This window comes from Bos mutus, chromosome 2 (assembly GCF_027580195.1).
Source record: "Bos mutus isolate GX-2022 chromosome 2, NWIPB_WYAK_1.1, whole genome shotgun sequence".
In the NCBI taxonomy this organism is placed as follows: Eukaryota; Metazoa; Chordata; class Mammalia; order Artiodactyla; family Bovidae; genus Bos; species Bos mutus.
This window is the reverse complement of record NC_091618.1, coordinates 26,222,202-26,242,634: the sequence shown is the minus strand read 5'-3', so window position 1 is coordinate 26,242,634 and position 20,433 is coordinate 26,222,202. Positions and strand designations below refer to the sequence as shown.

The following is a 20,433-nucleotide window of genomic DNA, read 5'->3' as shown; positions in this document are numbered from 1 at the left end:
TGTACAACACAAGGATATTTCTATACATCACAAAATGATCACCATGACAAGTCTAGTTACCATCTGTCACCATGCAAAGATATTACATTATTCTTGACAATATTCTCCACCCAGTACATTTCATTTCTGTGACTCATTTATTTTGTAACTGAAGTTTGTACCTCTTTATTAACTTATTATATACTTTATTAATCTGAGCCTCAGTTTCCTCATCTGGAAAATGAAAAGCATGAATTAAATAAAGGACTTCCTTCCAGTTTGAATATTCTTTAGCTCTAAGAAGAAAGACATCCCACTTCACCAAGCCACAGTATGGAAGAGGGTTTCTGTCAGCAATAGAACCAAACTAAACTAGTCTATCTTGCCATCAGGCTAAGAAGGGAGCGCAAAAATAGCCTCCAATATGTTTCTGTTATTTACAAGACTAGGAAGAAATCTTTTGGAAAAGTTACTACTCAGCTTGTGTGCCTGTGTGTGTGCTTAGTCATTCAGCCATGCTGGACTCTCTACGACCACATGGACTGTAGCCCACCAGGCTCCTCTGTCTATGGGATTTTCCAGGCAAGAATACTGGAGTGGGTTACCGTTTCCTCCTCCAGGGGATCCTCCTGACTCAGGGATTGAACTGGTGTCTCCTGTGTCTCCTGCAATGGCAGGCACATTCTTTACCATTGTGCCACCTGGGAATCCAACTACTCAGCTTTGTGTTGTGTTAGTTGCTCGGTTGTGTTTGACTCTTTGTAACCCCATGGTCTGTCCATGGAATTTCTAGGCAAGAATACTGGAGTGGGTTGCCATTCCCTTCTCCAGGGTGTCTTCCTGACCCAGAGATCAAACCAGGGTCTCTGGCATTGCAGGCAGATTCTTTCCTGTCTGAGCCACCTACTATATTTCCTATGTGAAACATTTGTGTATAGAAAACTGGTTTGCATGTTAAATTAATGACCTCCTTTATCAATTAGCATTGTGTTGCAAGCAACAGAAAACCTGGTTCTAAATGATTTAGGACCCCCTCTGAAAAAAAAAAAAGAATTTTTGAGACTTGCATAACAGAACAATTCAGGATACAGCTGGTGTTAGGTGTTGAAAGGTGAGCCATTTTCACTGAAGCCACGAGGTAGCAACACGAGGGAAGGAGGATGAATAGCTGTGTAGGTACTGAAGGAACCACGTTTGCCACCATTTCCAATGCTGACCCCACCTTTTTTCTCCTTGCACCCAACTGCAGAAATGAATTGCATTACAAAAGATTCCATTGCCATTTTTTTCCTGCACACATTTGCAAATAAATACGGTATCTGAACCAGCATAAAAGCACAAATCCAACATTTAGATTATTAAAAGTACATCCTCTTTTTAGATTGATTTTCCAGGTAAATAGCCCTTGGATTTATCGTACCACCTCTGAGAAATTAAAAGTTATTCGGTTCAGCTATCCTCCAGTTAAGAGGAGATGATGTTCTATCTTGTATAGACTTGGGTCTATGCTTATAACCTCCCTCTGTGCTGTGATTCAGAGTCAAAATAAGAATAATTTGCTCAGTAATACATTCTATGACAAGGTCTTCAGCTTTAACAATTGCAAAGTCACATTTTCCTCTTTGCCAGGCCATCTGAAATAATACAAAGGCCACCCATTGTGACAGAGGAATATTTGCCAAATCTTGGAGTCAATACAGGACACTGTTTACATAAGTTTATAACTCAGGCATTTAAAATGTTCTTCTTACCTTGTAAGAATGCAAAGCAGATTCCATATTGTTAAGTTAACTTAGGAGGATGTTTCTTGATTTCTAACAGTTCTTACCCGGGAAAAGTATGGCACAGAGTTGGGAACTTAGAGGCTGGAGCCAGTCTACCTGGTTTCAAATCACTTTGAGTAGCGGTACAGAACCCTGGGCATCCTTCCATGACTCAGCCTTCCCAACTGTAAAATGGGGATGATAACACTCTACCTGCCTGATAAAGCTGTTTTAGAAGTAAGTAAGTTAGTAGGGAACTTGGTTGATGGTCATCGTTACAGACGCTTTTATTAAATGTGAGTAGTTTCTTCCAGAAGACATCCCCATCTCCTCCTATAATTGGTGCCTATTGGGGAAACAGATGATCTAACTTTGTGATGCTATGGTGTACATTTACATGCATGAAAGTGAAAAGTGAAAGTGAAGTCACTCAGTCGACTCCGATTCTTGGTAACCCCATGGACTGCAGCCTACCAGGCTCCTCCATCCATGGGATTTTCCAGGCAAGAGTACTGGAGTGGGGTGCCATTGCCTACAACTGCTGCTGCTACTGCTAAGTCACTTCAGTCATGTCCGACTCTGTGTGACCCCATAGACAGCAGCCCACCAGGCTCCCCCGTCCCTGGGATTCTCCAGGCAAGAACACTGGAGTGGGTTGCCATTTCCTTCTCCAATGCATGAAAGTGAAAAGTGAAAGGGAAGTCACTCAGTCGTGTTTGACTCTTAGCGACCCCATGGACTGCAGCCTACCAGGCTCTCCATCCATGGGATTTTCCAGGCAAGAGTACTGGAGTGGGATGCCATTGCCTTCTCCGATTGCCTACAACTACAGGATCCTAAACCTGGGCTACCTACCCTATAGGAAATATGCAACCTTTGTAACAAGAACTATCCTACTATCTTGGAATCTTAAGAGCTATAAATTATCTTACAGTTTGTCTAATCCAGAAGTTTGCCATTGAGATCAGTATCCATATGTGAGGCAACTGAACAAGTGAAGGGAAGATCTAGCCTGTCACAGTGATTAGAGGATGCCACAGGTATCTACTACCCAGGGACTCCTCAGGACACCAAATGCCTTGCAAAGTGCATATCCACCATGCACAGGATGGATTCACAAGCCTTGATAAATATTGCACTCAGGGAAGAATCATCCTGCCCAAAATTACAATGGTGCCCCTTTTAAGAAACACAGGGTCAGACTTCTCCAGTGACGCAGTAGAAGGGAAAAAAAAAAGAAATGAAAGTGCGATTTGCTCAGTCATGCCCAACTCTTTGCGACCTCATGGGCTATTACCCCACCAGTCTGCTCTGTCCATGGAATTCTCCAGGCAAGAATCCTGGAGTGGGTAGCCATTCCCTTCTCCAAGGGATCTTCCTGTCCCAGGGATTGAACCCAGGCCTCCCATATTGCAGGCAAGGAATCCTCCTGCAAATGCAGGGGACACAGGTTCAATTCCTGGTCTGGAGAGATTCCATGTGCCACAGAGCAACTAAGCCCATGTGACACCACTACTGAGCCCATGCTCTAGGGCCTGCGAGCTGCTTACTGAGCCGGCGAACTCCAACTACTGAGCCCCATGTGTGAAGAGCCTGTGCTCCCCAACTAGAGAAGCCACCACAACGAGAAGCCCACACGCAGCAATGAAGAGTAGCCCCTGCTTGCTGCAACTAGAGAAAGCCTGCACATAGTAAAGAAGACTCAGGGCAACCACAAAATAAAAAGAATAAATAAATTCAAAAGATTAAAAAAAAAAACAAAAACACAAAATCTCCAATCTCTTACTGCAAGAATATATAGTTAAATGCCCTAGGGTCATCCAGCCAGTGTGAACACCCACTCTAAAAGAGAACTCATCTTCTCAAAAGTCATCACATCCACTTCGGTCCAGTTCAAAATATCAGATGGGTCTTTCCTTATACTGAGGCAGTACCTGTCCTCTGGTCCTCGTTTTGTTTCCATGTAGCCCACAGAATAATTTGAAATGAACAAAATGAAACTTACCCATCCTCCAAACCAATATAAAATATTTACACATTATGATGTCAAAGTCGTGGCTCTAAGAACACCAGATGTTTCTAGAACAGTGAATCTGTCATTTCACATTTTTTCTCCCTCAGTTAAAAAAAAAAAAAAAAAGCAAAGCATCACAACTCAGAGGTGCTGCAGTGAAACCCAGCTTTTCCTAATGAGATTAATAATAAAAACGGTCTCAACTAGATCCTCATTAACAAGCAGGATCCCGATTTATGCCTAGCTCAACCATGCCTGTGCACTGACTCTAGGCTGAATATCCCACTGCCTTTAGCTTCTATGTTTAAGATATACACAAGTAATGAGAAAGCTCAATAGTGTAATTATGGAGGAGAGCAACATGGCATCTGTGCCTTCCACCCAGCAGAGATGGGAACAGCCCACATTCAGAGAACATGTCCACTATGGACTGGAGAGTCATTTATGTGACTGGGAAAGCAATGGAATGAGGTCTCAGAGTCAATTTCCTTGTTGTGGTTGTTGCATTTTTGTTTTTACCGAAGTCTAGCAAATATACAGAAAAGAAGTGTCTAAATCCTAAGTGATTAATCTAGAGCCAGTTTTAATGGTGAAACCTTTCAAATTTGCAAAGTAAAAGCTAGAGTCTCTGCACACTTTCTGCAATGCTAATAAAAGATGGAAAACTATCTTAACTTTATGTATTAATTATAATCCTAAAATCTGCTAAGAATAAGCGGAAAGAGAGAAAGAGATATAGTCAGAAAGAAAGAGGAAAAGAGAATACATAGGCTAATATCAATCGGTTATTTGTTAAAAATTCAAAATAAAAATAATACAAATTTCTATTTACTCTCAAATTTCTCAAATCTATTTACTCAAATTTCTATTTGCTCTATTTTACTGACCACTGAATAGATGTCACTTCCTAGCAAGACTTACATTGTCTTATTTAATCCTAAGGATACCTACGGGGTGAGTGAAAGTCGCTTAGTCATGTCCAACTCTTTGCAACCCCAATTCTCCAGGCCAGAATACTGAAGTGGGTAGCCTTTCCCTTCTCCAGAGGATCTTCCCAACCCAGAGATCAAACCCAGGTCTCCCATATTGCAGGCCAATTCTTTACCAGCTGAGCAACAAGAGAAGTCCAAGAATACTGGAATGGGTAGTCTATCCTTTCGCCAGTGGACCTTCCCGACCCAGGAATCAAACCAGGGTCTCCTACATTGCAGTCAGATTCTTTACCAACTGAGCTACCAGGGAAGCCCTACCTATGGGGTAGGTGTCATTATTCTCCTATAACAGAGGAGAAAAAATAACAGAGCACTAAAGTTAAGTGCCTAGAGGTGGTAGTCACCACTGTAAATGACAAAGCTGAGATTAAAATTAAATTCTTATTCCAAGGCCCTGGCTCTTCATCACCACAATTAACAAACAGAATCTAAGAAACTTTTAGCCAAAATTTACTGCCACCTGATAGGGTTTTTTTCACAGATGCAAAGAGAGTTTATGGATTATTTTTTTTAATCTACAAATATATTCAATATTCATAATATTGAATAAACACCCATAAACACATATCAGAAAGATCACATATCTGAAAGAGATATTTGAAGTTATCTAACAAAATTCAAAACCCCTTCTCTCTTGCTGCTGCTGCTGCTAAGTCACTTCAGTCATGTCCGACTCTGTGCGACCCCATAGACAGCAGCCCACCAGGCTCCCCCATCCCTGGGATTCTCCAGGCAAGAACACTGGAGTGGGTTGCCATTTCCTTCTCCAAAGCATGAAAGTGAAAAGTGAAAGGCAAGTCGCTCAGTCATGTCCGACTCTTAGCGTCCCCATGGACTGCAGCCCACCAGGCTCCTCCGTCCATGGGATTTTCCAGGCAAGAGTACTGGAGTGGGGTGCCATTGCCTTCTCCACCCTTCTCTCTTAGAAATGTTTAAAATATCTCATAGCATGCTTAAATTATGTCCACTAAAACTGGTATAAAATAAAGATGCTTACAATCAACATTATTATTTTTCTGTGGCCTAAAAATTCTGATCAATGTTGTAAGATAAAAATCATAAATAAGAGGTCTAGTTTTTAAAAAGAAGGAAAAATATATAATTGCTTGTACCTAAAAATATTGGCTCTCTAAAAAGTCTAGAGAATTAACCGAAAACCTGTTAGTATTCACAAGACAGTTCAATAAAAAGATTGGATGCAAGATAAACATACAAAAATCAATAGCTTTCCTGTAGATCAGTGATAACCAGCCAGAAGATATAATGGAAAATACTGGGAAAACTCAATAAGTTTCTATATCTCAATCATTATCTGCAGTAGAAGTCAACGATCCTTTTGTGGGGCTAAGGGTTCTTTTTTAGTATATCTGTTTTTTGAAGTTGCAATAATAATTGTGATTTTTCACAAGGTCAGACATTACTTCTCTTTAATAAATGACTTTGTTTCTCTAATAGAAAAGGAAAGATCCAACAATGGTTCAGTACAATTGCTGAAATCAGTGTAAAATTCTTGCCTTATCAAGAACCCATTTAAGAATTACTGAAATAGTTACAGGAACAACGTTCTGTAAATAAGGACTCCAGAATCTTTCCTGAAGGTTAGATAAATGATGTAATGGGGTCTGGTTAGCTGGCACCCCACTCCAGTACTCTTGCCCGGAAAATCCCATGGATGGAGGAGCCTGGTAAGCTGCAGTCCATGGGGTCGCTGAGAGTCGGACATGACTGAGCGACTTGCCTTTCACTTTTCACTTTCATGTATTGGAGAAGGAAATGGCAACCCACTCCAGTGTTCTTGCCTGGAGAATCCCAGGGACGGGGGAGCCTGGTGGGCTGCTGTCTATGGGGTCGCACAGAGTCGGACACGACTGAAGTGACTTGGCAGCAGCAGCAGCTTAGTACGCTAACTGTCCTAAAGGAAGACCATGTGAGACCCTCAGGTGGTGTGTTTCAAACTTTTTTAAAGCTTTTCTTTTTAATCTTGCAATGATAACATTCTCATTTTTCCATCAACATGAGTTTCCTGGTGCAAAAATACCACACTTTTATAATGTTTTACTGTAGCCCTGTATTAGGCTAATTGAAAACTCTAGGATAAACAGAGAAGCAGTTCCTAAAGAAACTGCTTTAAAAGAAACCTGAATGTTCAAATATTACTTTCAGCTGCATTTCTTTGCTGGCACCTCGTTAGAGAACCAAGTAATGAAATCTCAATTTCTCCCATTAGTTAATTAGCACCTTTGCATCTTAAGTACTGAAAGTGTTACACTGTTAATTACCTAGGAGTCTGCTCTCAAAAATCAGTGGCTGCTTATGTTTTTTTAATTTTTTCTTATGCATGGGTTTACACAATCCTAAAAAAAAAAAAAAAAAAACTATAGTCTTCCATGTGCATAGGCTAAATGTTACAAAATGTAGTGTTTAACAGCTAAAGGTGAGTTCAAGTCAACTAGTGCCCCTGTATTGATCTCTTATTTCTCCCAACACTTTTCTTCTAATCCTCTCCATAATTACATGAACTGCAAGAGCTTTCCTGACGCTGTCAGTTCCTCCTGCATCCATTTTCAAATGGCTAGCCGAGAAGCCGACGGGCACTAGATCAAATTGTCAATGTTCCCCACTTGGGGCAATTGACAATCCTCTTGAAGTCTCCTGGCACATCTGTCAAGAGCCTCCCAGGGTTCTTCCAAACTCTTTCCCCTTGGAAGAGAGCAAGGAGGGTGGAGGAGGCAGAAAGGTATTGATCCATTCTTTTAACATGCTAATTGGCCCGGGGGACTGCTTCAGTCATTGCCAAACTGGACACTTCAAAAGGAAACTGTTTTTCAAAGTGGAGATGTCTTTTTCAAACACTTAAAACTGAAAACAAATGAATCTAAGCATCAAGTTCACGGTACAATGTGAAGGAGGTTGGACAAACAGAAATGCGGAGAGTGATATATGCAAACGGAGAGTGATGTATGCAGAAGTGCCCTTTTCATTCATTAATTGATGGTAACAAGAAGTTTAAAAGTTTGAAAGACACTTTAAACTTCTAGAGCCAGTGTGTCCCCCATGAACAATTAGGATATAACCTACTATGTAGATTACAATATTCCTTGGGAGAAGAATAAACACTGATATAATTAAACTGATATAATATGGTAATAGCATTGATGTTGATGAATGCTTGGACATCTCCATAATGGTGAAAATGGAATAAAACTGTTTGTTTAATTATACCTCTAACTGGCAACACACCATGATGGCTAGATGGGAAAAAAAAAGTAGGGTGGGTAAGAGCACCATTATTAAAGGAACTTTGTCTACCGTCTTTGCTATCAGTTTATTATTTCATCAATGAAACACACAGTACAGATAAGACTGCAAGACATAATTAAGTGCATAAGGTTGCAAGTATGGTTAACGCTTGTAAAATTAATTCATCAAACATGATGATTTGCTCAGTTTTCAGGTCATGTATTTCTGGGGATATATTGTTATCTGTGAATGGTTATTAACAGAGAAAGCCATAGAAAAGAGAGATGGCAGCTTTGGTAATGAAGAAGCCCCTGTGGAAGGCAAGAGCTGGGAAACTCAGCATCTCAAATCAGGGAAGCTCTTAAGGACAAAAGCCCATGAGAAAAGCATTCCTTACTGAGCTGTGTCTTAACTGATCATGAGGTTGGCCCATATTTACCTGCCATGGTATTATGGAGGAAATCAGTATTCTGTTAACCCCTGACCCCTCGGATTTGCAGCAGACAAAGGACCAATCTGGAGGCCTGGGAGAACACCGTCAAATGTCAAACAGCAGGGAAGCGATTGTTAGGGAAACAGTTGGCTTGGGCACAGCCAGCTTTATTGGGGCAAACTTCTATTCACAGAAACAAGCCATGAGGAGATAACGCCATAAAATATGAACCAAATGGAACCTTTTTGCCTTACTTCTAAATTGTTGGCTTTATGGGACTTCATGCTGAACAGTATGAAAAAAATCCAATTTGCTTTGAAGCGCATTACTCTGTCTAACATCCTAATTATTGTTTACATTGCCATTTGCCTTCTATTAAGAATTGAATAATTACCCAGCACTTCATAGTTTAAAAATACAAGCAAACAGGATTATCTGGGTAATTAAGAAACTGTACCGTAGCTTTGTACCACTGTGGAAAATATCTGTACATGGAGGGGGAAATGATAATTATCAATCAACTTACTTCAAATGGTATTTTCAGGATTCTGAGCAATTGGAGATCTGTAACTTATTAAGAAGAGGTTAGTAAGATCACCTTTGAGAAGTGTGAGTCTGTTTAAATCCATCCTTAGAAACAAGAGCCAGATAAGCAGCTGAATTTTCTCATCCACTAATGACACGACAGAACATACCAAGTACAGAGCCTTCTGCTGTTCTTTAATCCTAATAATCCATCCCAAATGGACTTTGAACAGCAGCATCATCAAATTTTGTCAGGCCATGTGGAGCTAAACCAAAGCTCTTCCACATTTAGATGTTGTTTTAGCTGACCCTGCCTACACTTAATTACACTGCAAAGTCTGGCTCGGCCCGTTTGCTGCCCTGTGAAATTAGTTCGAACTCAAAACTAATTGAACTTCAAAAACATTTCATGCCAAGTCCTCTTCTTTTAGTTTATAGAATACATAGGATCAGGGCCTTCTGAAGACAGTACTATTTTCAAGATGAGAGTGAAGTTTGTTGGGTTAAATATGTATTGTACTCGCATTTTCATTCTGAGGGAACAAAGCAAAGGTTAAGTAAATTTGGAGACACTGGTGGGATGGGAAAACAGGGATTCAAAAGGCAACATTCAACCCAAAGCGAATACACATACAGAATAAGGAACAGAATTAGCGTCAATACAACTTTGAAAGAAATGCATGTGGGACAGGAGTGAATATAAAGGATTTTAATCATGATTTTAGGTATGCAATTGGTTGTCTTCATTCATAGGTGTATGACACTAACATGATGAAAATAGCAATGATTTGTGCAATCTACACTTTCAGGATTTATTTGTTGAAGGGGTGAATAGGTTCCAGCCTACGAGTGACCTAACGCCTATATTTTCAGAACTTTCTGAGATCTGACAATTCTTTCTCCAAGAATTTTATCTTTTTCCTTGACAATTTTTGAAAGCCCTTTGTTGGGCCACTTCTAAGCATTCCTAGCATAATCTGCACAGTGCTATCTCCTCCCTCCTCAGAAAAAAAAACCAGGGAGATTCCTGCTGAAACTGTCAGGAAACAGACAAGCCAAGGGATTCACCAAGACTAGGTTCCTTTCCAAAGGTCAAAATAAAATGAGCAGCAGGAGCTTGGGTTGTTTCACATGGGGCTAGGGGCCCCGGGAATGACAACCAGCCACACTGGGGGAGGGCCAGTGGAGGGGGGAGGGCGGGCGGCGGGGTGCACAAAAGGGGCCCTGTGCAAACACCCCACTCTCCGCCTTCCACCCCCAGTCTCTGGAAGCATTCAAATCAAAACCGAATTAATTTGCATGGTGTCTAAATCATTGGGTTCTGCATAAACAGAAGGAGATTTTGGCTGGAGTTTCCAAAGGAAGCTCTCTAGCCTTTGTGAAAGGGGGAAATGGGTGTGCTGTTTTGCATGAGGGCGCATACAGAATATGCAAACGAGGGATCTGCTGCCGGCAAAAAAGCAACCCTAGGCCGACAGCTGACGACCCGCATTCACCCAGAAATCGCTCTGGGTCTCCAAAGGGAGTTGTCAGCGGCACCAACCTGATTGTTTCCCCAGAAGCCCAAATAGACCCTGAATATTCATAAAATGTCCATTTAGTCATGGGACTATTAATTACCCTCCAGATCATGGGACCCAGTGACCTCACCTGCTCCCACCCTCACCGCAAATGGCCGAGAGGTACCAGCTGTAAGGGAGAAAGGTTTTATGCCCTCAGTGAAAAAGATACAGTCTCTCAGGGTCCCATGGGCCAGCTGAGGCTTTCCTTAATCATTCCTTCTCGCAAGCACAGTAAAACTAAAGAGAGCACTGAGGCATGTTATTGGACACAGATAAACCGTTTTTAAAAAACTAAGAGCTACAAATTGCTGCCTGATTTTATAGAAACATCTAAAGGGTAGAATAAATGTCATCCTTCTAAGCTACCTAAATCTCCGAGATTCTGAAAGTTTCCAGAGCTTCCTGATCTGTTCTGATTCTAAAAGTGTCTGCAGACAACCTAGGTACACTTTCTGCACCTACAGGAGAAAGAAAAAGTTGACACTTTTTGTGCAGCACTTCTCAAACTTTTGGGTCTCAGGACCCCTTTACACACTGTTTAAAAAGACTGAGGATGCCAAAGTGCTTCTGTGTACGGGAGTTAAAGATACCAATACTTACCATTAGAAACTGAAACTCAGATGAATTTATTTAAAAGTATTGATAATTAAACCCATTACATGTCAACACAAATACCATATTTTGATGAAAAAAGAACAAAATTTTCTAAAACTGATTTAGTGACAAGAGTGACATTGTTAATGTCTGGCTTAATAGAGGATGGCTGGATTCTCAGATTTGCTTCTCTGTTTAATTTGATGAGATATCATATATCAGGTAGCCTCTGGAAAACTCCATTCATGAGAAAAGGGGAGGGAAAAGGCAAATAGCATATTAAACTTTTGACCTGCAGACCACAGGAAAGGGTCTTGGGGGAACCCAACTGAGCACATTTTGAGGGCCACTGCAGTAAGCTGAGGAACAGAGGACCTGACCAATAGAGACAAGACCAGTCATTTCATACCACCCCCTACACTTGGATTTGTAACCATTGCCCTCAGCTCTCCATTCAAAAAACTGCTTCAAAACCTAAACCAGTTTCCATTGTTGGACAAACAATGACCAAATAGCCTATAATGTCACCATATTTCTATTGAATAACAACAAAAATAACAATAACATTTTCCACTTCTTAGGCGCTTAATGATTCTAGGCACAGTGCTAGAACCTGTATACATACATGTGTATGTGTGACAAGTCACTTCAGTCGTGTCTTTTTGTGACCCTGTGGACTGTAGCCTGCCAGGCTCCTCTACACATAGGATTCTCCAGGCAAGGATACTGGAGTGGGTTGACATGCCCTCATCCTTACATGTGTGTCTCATACATAATAACATACCATTGTCACCAATTTGCAAATATAGACTTGAAGTTAGGGAGGTTAAGTTAGTGATCATCCACCTAGTTAAGTAGCACACCTACAAACTAAACTCAGGTCTCAAACTCCAAAGGCAGATCTTAGCCATTCTGTACTAATACTTATGTTAGCACATAGACTACAGAGATTTTTGAACATCCAAGTGTAGAGATGGTTCATAAATATAATGAAAATAGCTAAGACCCAATTGAGGTAGGAATTATAAACAAGGAGTTCATTAATAGATGTCACATGCAAAGATTCTGATATATCATGTTGACTCCATGAAATGTTACTCCACCAAATAAATGTTTAATATGAAACAGGCCACAATTCCTTCTGCATTTATTTATTCATTCAGTCAATGAACATTTAATGAGACACAACCATGCTCCTTAATTGTCAGCAATGTTACTTGTCTGGCTGTCCTGGACTGAACTCCTTCCATATATATGCTCATGGTCAAGAAGGTTTATTAAAATTATTTGTCCAAGAAAAAGCCAGAAAAATAACAAAGCAAGGTTAACCATTCAATTTTTTTTTAAGTATATGTATGATTGACAAGTTAAACTGTTGGTTTAAAACTATTACTAGAAAAAAACCAAGATTCCCGAACTATCCATCAAAAAAGAAAAAATTAAATAAAGTATGATATATTCACACTACAGAATATTAATTATCAATTATGAAGGATGGAGAAAAGTTATATTCTCTAATATGGAATGATGTCCAAGATAAATAGTCAAATATCATAAAAACAAGATGACAAGAAGATGACTCCATTTCAGTTATTTTTTAAAATACACTGTACAGATATATTTGGGTTATCTACTAAATCATAAAGACTGATAAATCAGAAGTAAGCTGGAGTAAGAGTTTGAAGCATACAATTCTTTTGTAATGTTAAATTCATCGATTAAATGCAAAAAAAAAATGCCCCCCAAAACCTAAGTATTAAAATTCAATGAAAGTCAAACATATATCATGACCACCTCTGCTTTGCACAGTAGTAGCTGAAAAGCCATTTAATCGGTCTTTCTCCTAAAGACTCAAGTCTTAACAGAATAATTATGTCTTAATTCATTTTTGAAAAGTACAAGGAAGCTCAGTCAGATTAAAATAAGTCATCAAATCTTAAATACCGGATTCAAAAATCCCTAACTGAGATAATTCCTACATGATGCTTTAGTGAATCCAAAATAGACCATTGCCTGATTCGCTCACAAAAGAAGCCTGGTCACATGTAGAAGGGAACATAAAAAAGTATAACAGAAAAAGGATAATAATTAAACCCTGCTCTTCTCGGATATAAAGAATTGCGTCTTTCAGTGATCACAGCCATGCTTCAAAGTCAGAGATAAAAGCAACCATGTGATTTAACCAATTGATTCTTAAAGACATGATTCAAAGTGGAAGAAAATTTTCAAAAGTGGAAAGAATATAACAGCATCTCTCTGAACTATATTTTAAATGCATCCTTTCTGGTACTTCTTTCTCCTAAGGTTCTTCTGTAATATATTAGAAAAACAAAGTAGTCATTTTTTTAAACACAGACCTCTTTTTTCAGAGCATGAATATGAAATATTTCTATTTTATAGCCATCAAAGCATTTCCATCTTGTTTTTTCTCAAAAGAGCTTTTAAGAAGCTTTTACTGATATGAAGGCATCATATATATAATAATACATAATAGAGGTCCTTAAGTATATAGGACCCCAAACAATTTACAGCAAAATTATATATTTAAGCAAGGGTTGATTCCTACCCAGCTTAATTTTGTCACAGTTGTGATTATTTGTCCTTAAGTGACTCCATAAGACTGTTTTCTTTTTATTAGTATTATTTTTATACATGCTCTCTGAATATGCTGCTTATTACTATTTCACAAAGAGTAAATCTGTGACTTCCCTTTCATTTTTCAGCTTTTTAATTAAGTAAAAAATAAGGTAATAAAAATCTTTTTGTCTCTTCCTCCAGCTTAATATTTTTGAAGTAATAAAAATAATCCTGTAAAACATCTGGAACATTCCCTCATGAGGGGCAGGGTTCGTACTAGGGGAGAGGGAGACATGTCTGAGGTGGAATTTTTTCTCCTTTCTCCGACTAACTAGAACAGTTTCTTATTCTCTGCACCCCATCACTAGGCAAGTTCAAACTACTGCTAATGCCAGCCAGACATTCTCCTGCAGGAGACAAATGAGTGGCTTCCACTCTTTTTTTGTCCTGCTGAGACGGAGCCAAATCATTTCAGAAAATGTTATTCTAGGGGAGGGTGAACTTGCAGCTGCTGCAGAGGGCAAGCCCGCCATGCCCTGCCACTCTTGACACTTTTGATGGGGCTCCTCGCCCTCCGTCTGCATTTGCATGTACTGCTTGGAGGTAAGAACTCCAAGAGGAAGTGTCCTTCTGTCTTCGAGGTCTCTGGAGGATTCTGGCAGATGATCAGGGTTAGATTCAAACAACAGCATACCCCAGGCCCCCACCCACCCTGGCCATTTTTGCCCAGGGATCTTTTGTCAAACATTTAAGATCTTAATCAATCTTCACTCTGACCTCCCAGACCCCAAGGAAGATGGATGAGGAAGTAGGTGACCTTTCACCTGTCCTTCTATTTGTCCTGCCACAGAAGACTCATTGAAAAGACAATTGGGGAGGGATCTGCTGCCAGAGTTCTGAAGACTTGCCCATTCTCTTTTATATCCTTTCTTAAGCTCCCTTTACACCCTGGTCTTTCTTGTTCCACTCCCAAATCACTTTTCTTTCACTCAAAGGAAAAGTTCTCTTTCCTATAGCAGGGGGGGGGTGGAAAAAGACACTCTCCAAATATCATTTTCAAATGATCCTTACTCTTTGTTAGGGCAAACACAATGCTTCCTATCTTTGTCCTTGACTTCTAAGAGTGGCTCGAAGATGGACTTCCCTTTTACCATTTCAACTCAACACCCTTAAAAGTCAATAGGTATGACCTTGATAAGTGATAAAAGAAGCTAGCATTAACATCAGTTTAATGCTTTATAATCTAAACAGTGATTTTTTTTTTTACCAATTTTACATCACTGTGTCCTCTAAGTCTCTAAGCTAAGTACAATTATTATCAACCCATTTTATAGATTAACAAACAAAGGCACAGAGTGTTTAAGAAACATGCTCAAGGTCATGCAGCTAAGTGACCAAACTGAGACACATTTCCTTATGTGGATGTTTTTCTGCTCTACTTAGATAATCCTGATACCCCAGTAATGATGGCACATGCCTGTGTGCATGCGTGCAAAGTCACTTCACTCATGTCCATCTCTTTGCAACCCCATGGACTTCAGCCCTCTAGGTTCCTCTGTCCATGGGACTCTCTCCAGGCAAGAACACTGGAGTATGTTGCCATTTCCTTCTCCAGGGGAACTTTCCAACCCAGGCATTGAATCCACGTCTCTTATGTATCCTGCCTTGCCAGGCAGGTTCTTTAGCGCTAGTGAGCGCTACCTAGGAAGCCAAATGGTGGCACAGATGGAAGCAACCATTTCTTATTACTCTTAAGATGTTTACAGACTTGACTTATCTCTTTAAAAAAAAAATCTCACTCAAGTTTGGGATTTAAGAATTCTTAGGATTCAAGTTTTTTCTTCCTCCCTAAATTCATCAGAGATTCTTACCTGATAGTGTTTAAAAACAAGCAGTGCAAGGTTTTGTGCAAAAAGTGTCTTCTTGAAAGATTTAATCTTTCTACAAGTAGCAAAGAAAGTACGTGGATAGCACGAGAGAGTGCAAAGAATGAAGATTCTCAACAACAGCTTAATCAAACTTCCACTTCCATTAAATATCTAGTCTTGTGTTAGGAATAGTTTGCTCAGAAATGGACTGAACCTAAACCATGCAGCCTCAAACTTTCTATGAATCACGTGATGATGAACTGTATTCCTAAGATTATTTCCATAAAGCCATCCACTACCATGTTCAATTGCCTTTACATTCACTCCCTCCTCCATCTTTTTCTCTTTTCCTTCTAATTTGGGTTGTAAAGATGTCAAGGAGTTTCACAGTGCAGCAATGTATGAGTTACTGGGCTGTGTGACAATTGGAAATCAATGACATTAGATACAGAGAGATGTACTGATGCCAGAAACATGAACATCTGAGCAAAAATGGAGGACAATGTGTTTTTTAAGAAACATATATGTAAGAATCTTGACATGTTAAGATGTGCAAGTCTTGTCTTACAAAAATCAAGAAGGAAGAACAATTTACTCTAAGATGCGAAGCAGTATTATTACCCTATTCATTTCACTGTTCCCGCTATGATGATTATAATTTAGGTGCCAACAATGCACTCATATTTTTCTAACATTAACACTGGAATATACTTCAGGGTTTCCATTTGGTACAGCTTACCCAGTAGTTGCTAAGTAAGAAATTAATCTTTGTTAAAAAAAACACCTTGAAATTCAAACATCTAAATTTTCAACTTTACCTTTTGACTCAAAGTCAACAGAAAAGGTTGCCAGTCTTTATTCTGTTTTATATTTTCAATGCATTTAAAAGACATTCATTGTTAGCTACTTCTAGAAATAACTATATCACATCAAGAAGAACACTTATGATCTCTTAAAACTCTATGACACCAAACTACCCTAAACGCAACTTTCTTTAGGTTATAACTGCTGATTTCCAATTGGTCAAGTGGACTGCTCTATGGTCAATCCCACCTGTCATTAAAACGGTTGAAATGCCAGACAAATTGTTTGGCAGTCAGTTATTTCGGGTTCTTTAATCACCAAATCAGATGAACCATGTGGTAGTGTAGTCTCCAGCTCAACAATCACCCTGAGAAAAGATTAATCTGATCTGTTCCAGAGATGGGACCCAGAGTTACACGCTTTAGTAGTAACCGTAATAAGACTGGCGGCAGCAGACTATTGATAACCACTGAAGATAAATACCAAGCAAAAATACAAGTCTTGAGATAACTGATTTTTGCAAGCCTTAATTCGCACGTGATATGAGCAATCCATATAAATATGGAATACTCCCAGCCTTTACTCAAAAACAAAGCTAATATAAGAAGTCTGCAAACTCTCTCCAAAAGGGGAAATAAGGGAAGAGGGAATTGCAGACAGGGTTAAATAAGAGGAAAAGAAGTCAGCTTAGTAATATGATAAATAGTCATTAACATGACCAAAAAAACCCAAACAAACCTGGATTTCTTCAAAAACTCAATAATCAAAATGGATCACAATTTACTACTACCTCTGACCACAGATCCAATAAGAAGACTCTTATTAGCTCTTTATCACCTCCTCAGGGAAATTAAGAGGTCTTTCATCAAGATTCAGTTCACTTGGAGATCCCATCAATGGGAGCTCAATGGAACAGAAGGCACGTGAAACCCTGTCACTCCACTTTGCTGATCCATGTCTACGCTGCTCCACAAGGCAGGAAAAACTGGACTTTCCTCACACAGTTCGATTTTAATCAGCAGGAGGAAATTGGAACAACAAACCCTAATTTGACATTGAAATCATTCACGGACATATCCACAGGAGGAGAGATGTTTACCAACAGGGGAACCAGGGTTCGAAAATGTGTGGGTCCTCTTGAAGCAAGGATCAATCAGCGCCCTTTCTTCAGCTTGTTCATTTACATTTCAGAGGGCACATCAAGCCGGTTCACATCTAAGTGCCTGTTAGCAAATGTGTTTGGCCTTCTGCTGATTACAGCAGCATCATTTATTTTGTCAGTATTAGAATCGTCTTAGCTTTGCCACCTGGAGCTGTAGCACTTACTCATTAGACCCCTCTGTCCCACCACATCCCACAGGGGCTGCTAATTACTGGCTTTACTCCATTTAGTCTCATCTCTGATTTAATTACGTGCACTAAGCCCTAATGAAAAGTACAATATGGCTCTCCTTACCTTGGCATTCTCCATTCCGCTCTTCATGCCCGGCATTGCATAGGCAGTTGCCAATGGGTACCAGCCATTCACCATCTGCCCCGCAGTACATTTTTGGCACATCCTTCTCTTCAGAGTTGTTGACACAGGAGCCTCGAACTTCCACCAGGGAAGAAGTATCAGCACCTGTGACGGTGTCCGGAAACTGGGCCAGATTGCGAACGGTGAGCGGACACTTCTTGTAGAACACGCGGACCGATACCAAGGCGATGCAGGCCCCCACATCCTGAAAAGCCAGATAGAACCCCTTTTTGCTCAACGGCCCCACATCCCGGATCTCCGTGTTGAGCTTCATGATTCGGTCGCCAATGTCTACTTGGGTGAAGCTCTCGTCGGCTGCGATGGTGTCAATTTTGGCAAACTGGCTCTCTCGGATAAAACGCTCTTTGTCATTGTCTGATTCATAGTAGTACAGGTTAAACGTCTCCTTGCAAGTGCCCATGACACCCGGAAGACTGTTGCAGTCCCTCAAGGTGAACTTGATCTCGATATACACCCTCTGAGCCCCTTCCCGGGTGATCCAATCAGTTCGCAGCCAGTTATTCTGGCTGGGCTCCATCACGTTGCAGACTTGGTAGGTTCGGATTGGTGTATTTTTTTCATCCATAATACTCACTTCCTCCCACTGCAAAGAGCCAAAGGAAATGCATCAATAGCAAACATTTCATCATACAGTGATTTATCAGTTCTGTTTTCCCCTCATAGGACAGTGATGATTTTTGTTTCAATAAGAAAGAAAACTACCCAGCACTAATTCCTCATCAAGATGGTACTGTATTGGGGAGCTATTTTCTTTTCATTGTTTCACTCTTTTGCCTAAAATTCCAGAGGTATTACTAGATTGATTGCTTCTGAGTTCTCAGGCAGTTCCTGGTGGTGGTCTAACAACCTCAAATTCACCTATTACAACAGCTGCAATTTCAAGTGGCGACAGTTCAAATTTACTCATAAATGAAAAACTAGGGATGTGTATTGTTCCAACAACTGAGCAGAGACCTGCAAATTAAGAGCAGGAAGAGCAGAGTTTGCCAAAGGAAGACAATTATCAGTTAATTAGTGGTGCTCCTGTCAGAACTTTGCTCTCTAATACCTAAAAAAAATCGCAGTCAATTTTGTTTTTTCTTTTCTTTTTGGCATTGTCATTACTCTTTAAAGGGGTAAAGAAAATCTCACCATTCCGGTTTCGGTAATCCTGGAAAGATAGAGAGTAAACTTTATGGTTGGATTTCTCAAATACACTGTCATTTAAAATGGTAGGACACGTTTCAAGAGCATGTATTCAGTCCAAAAGTTTGTATACTGTTCTTATTTTTAAAAGAAAGCCACATTAAGTAAACATGAATGTACACATGCATTGCTTCTAAATAGTCTGTGGATATTGAGAAAAAAATACTAAGTGGTATTTATGATGGAAAGCCCAAGAAAATTAAAGTATGGTAGGGTTTTCTTTCAATCTACTTTGTAACATAAAGATTCTTACAGTGGGATAATCTGAGTTCAGCAAAATTCACTGTGACTAGCATTCTAGTTTCATTTTTGCTATGCTTTTAAAACAATCCTAAAAGCAGCAAGATAATTTGGGGGCTCCTACCAGACTAGTAGGCAGCCTCCAATTCTTCATTAGCATCTACAGTAATGGCTTTATATAGAGCTGGTATAAATCAGCTTAAATATCTAACACATGAATATAATTAGAAGAAAAAAGATAGTTTTAAAAAATCATATTCTATAATAGCTCCACTTAAAGCTCCATTCAATCCAATGAAGTACATAGAATCATAATGTATCTTTTAACAGGTTTCCCATCTGTGCATTGGAAAACTATTAATGGATAGAAATGTTACTATGTGAAGGGCCATAATACATAAAATTCTGCATCCCTTTCATCTGCCACCATTATGAAAGTTGGAACTGAAAGAGATAAGTGCCCTGTGGTGATTAAAATTTATTTTTATCCACTAAGCAATAAATCACCAGTAATTTACTTATTTGGGGAAATTCATGTAAATCCAAAAATAGATCCCCACCTTCAAAAAAACCTACTCAGCATGCTTCTCATCTCAGAACAAAGGATATATGGAAAAACACATTTATCAATGTAAATGAAAGCACGTAGGGACATATCCACTGTTCATACAGATAATTCAGATCTAATTCAGATTTTCCAGCCAAACTTAATTGTCTAAACACATTGATCAATTCACCAGAACAATGACAAATCTCCCCTTAGTTTTGCATTTTACAATCAGTGTCAGAAACTCAATATTCTCCTTTAAATGAATACTGCCAAGAAATTAGGTTTTTGCTACAATGTTGCCATCAGGAGTCATCACTTCCCATTATTTTCATGTTCTGCTTAGCTGTTCTAATGAAAAAATGAAACCATAGCTCATTTTTGACCTGGTGGTATTGTCAAATAAGGTTTCTTTTTAAAGATAACAATAACAACAAACAAACGTATGGCATTATTGGTCAAAATTATAATTTCAAATTTCCAACCAAGGTGTGAACTGTTCTAAGGATAAGTAGAGATTTCAGAATAAAAACAAAAAAAAAACACTCAAATATGCTTTTACACTAAAGAAAG

General features: G+C 39.5%; 1 protein-coding gene across 2 annotated transcripts in view; it reads right to left on the bottom strand.

The window, feature by feature from the left end:
- EPHA4 (EPH receptor A4) overlaps positions 1-20,433 on the bottom strand; it is a 161,887-nt gene that overhangs the window by 135,910 nt on the left and 5,544 nt on the right. For both annotated transcript variants that reach the window (XM_070385995.1, XM_005888450.3), the window contains exon 3: positions 17,808-18,471. In XM_070385995.1, the coding sequence (XP_070242096.1) occupies positions 17,808-18,471 (664 nt within the window). The remainder of the gene's footprint in view (positions 1-17,807; positions 18,472-20,433) is intronic.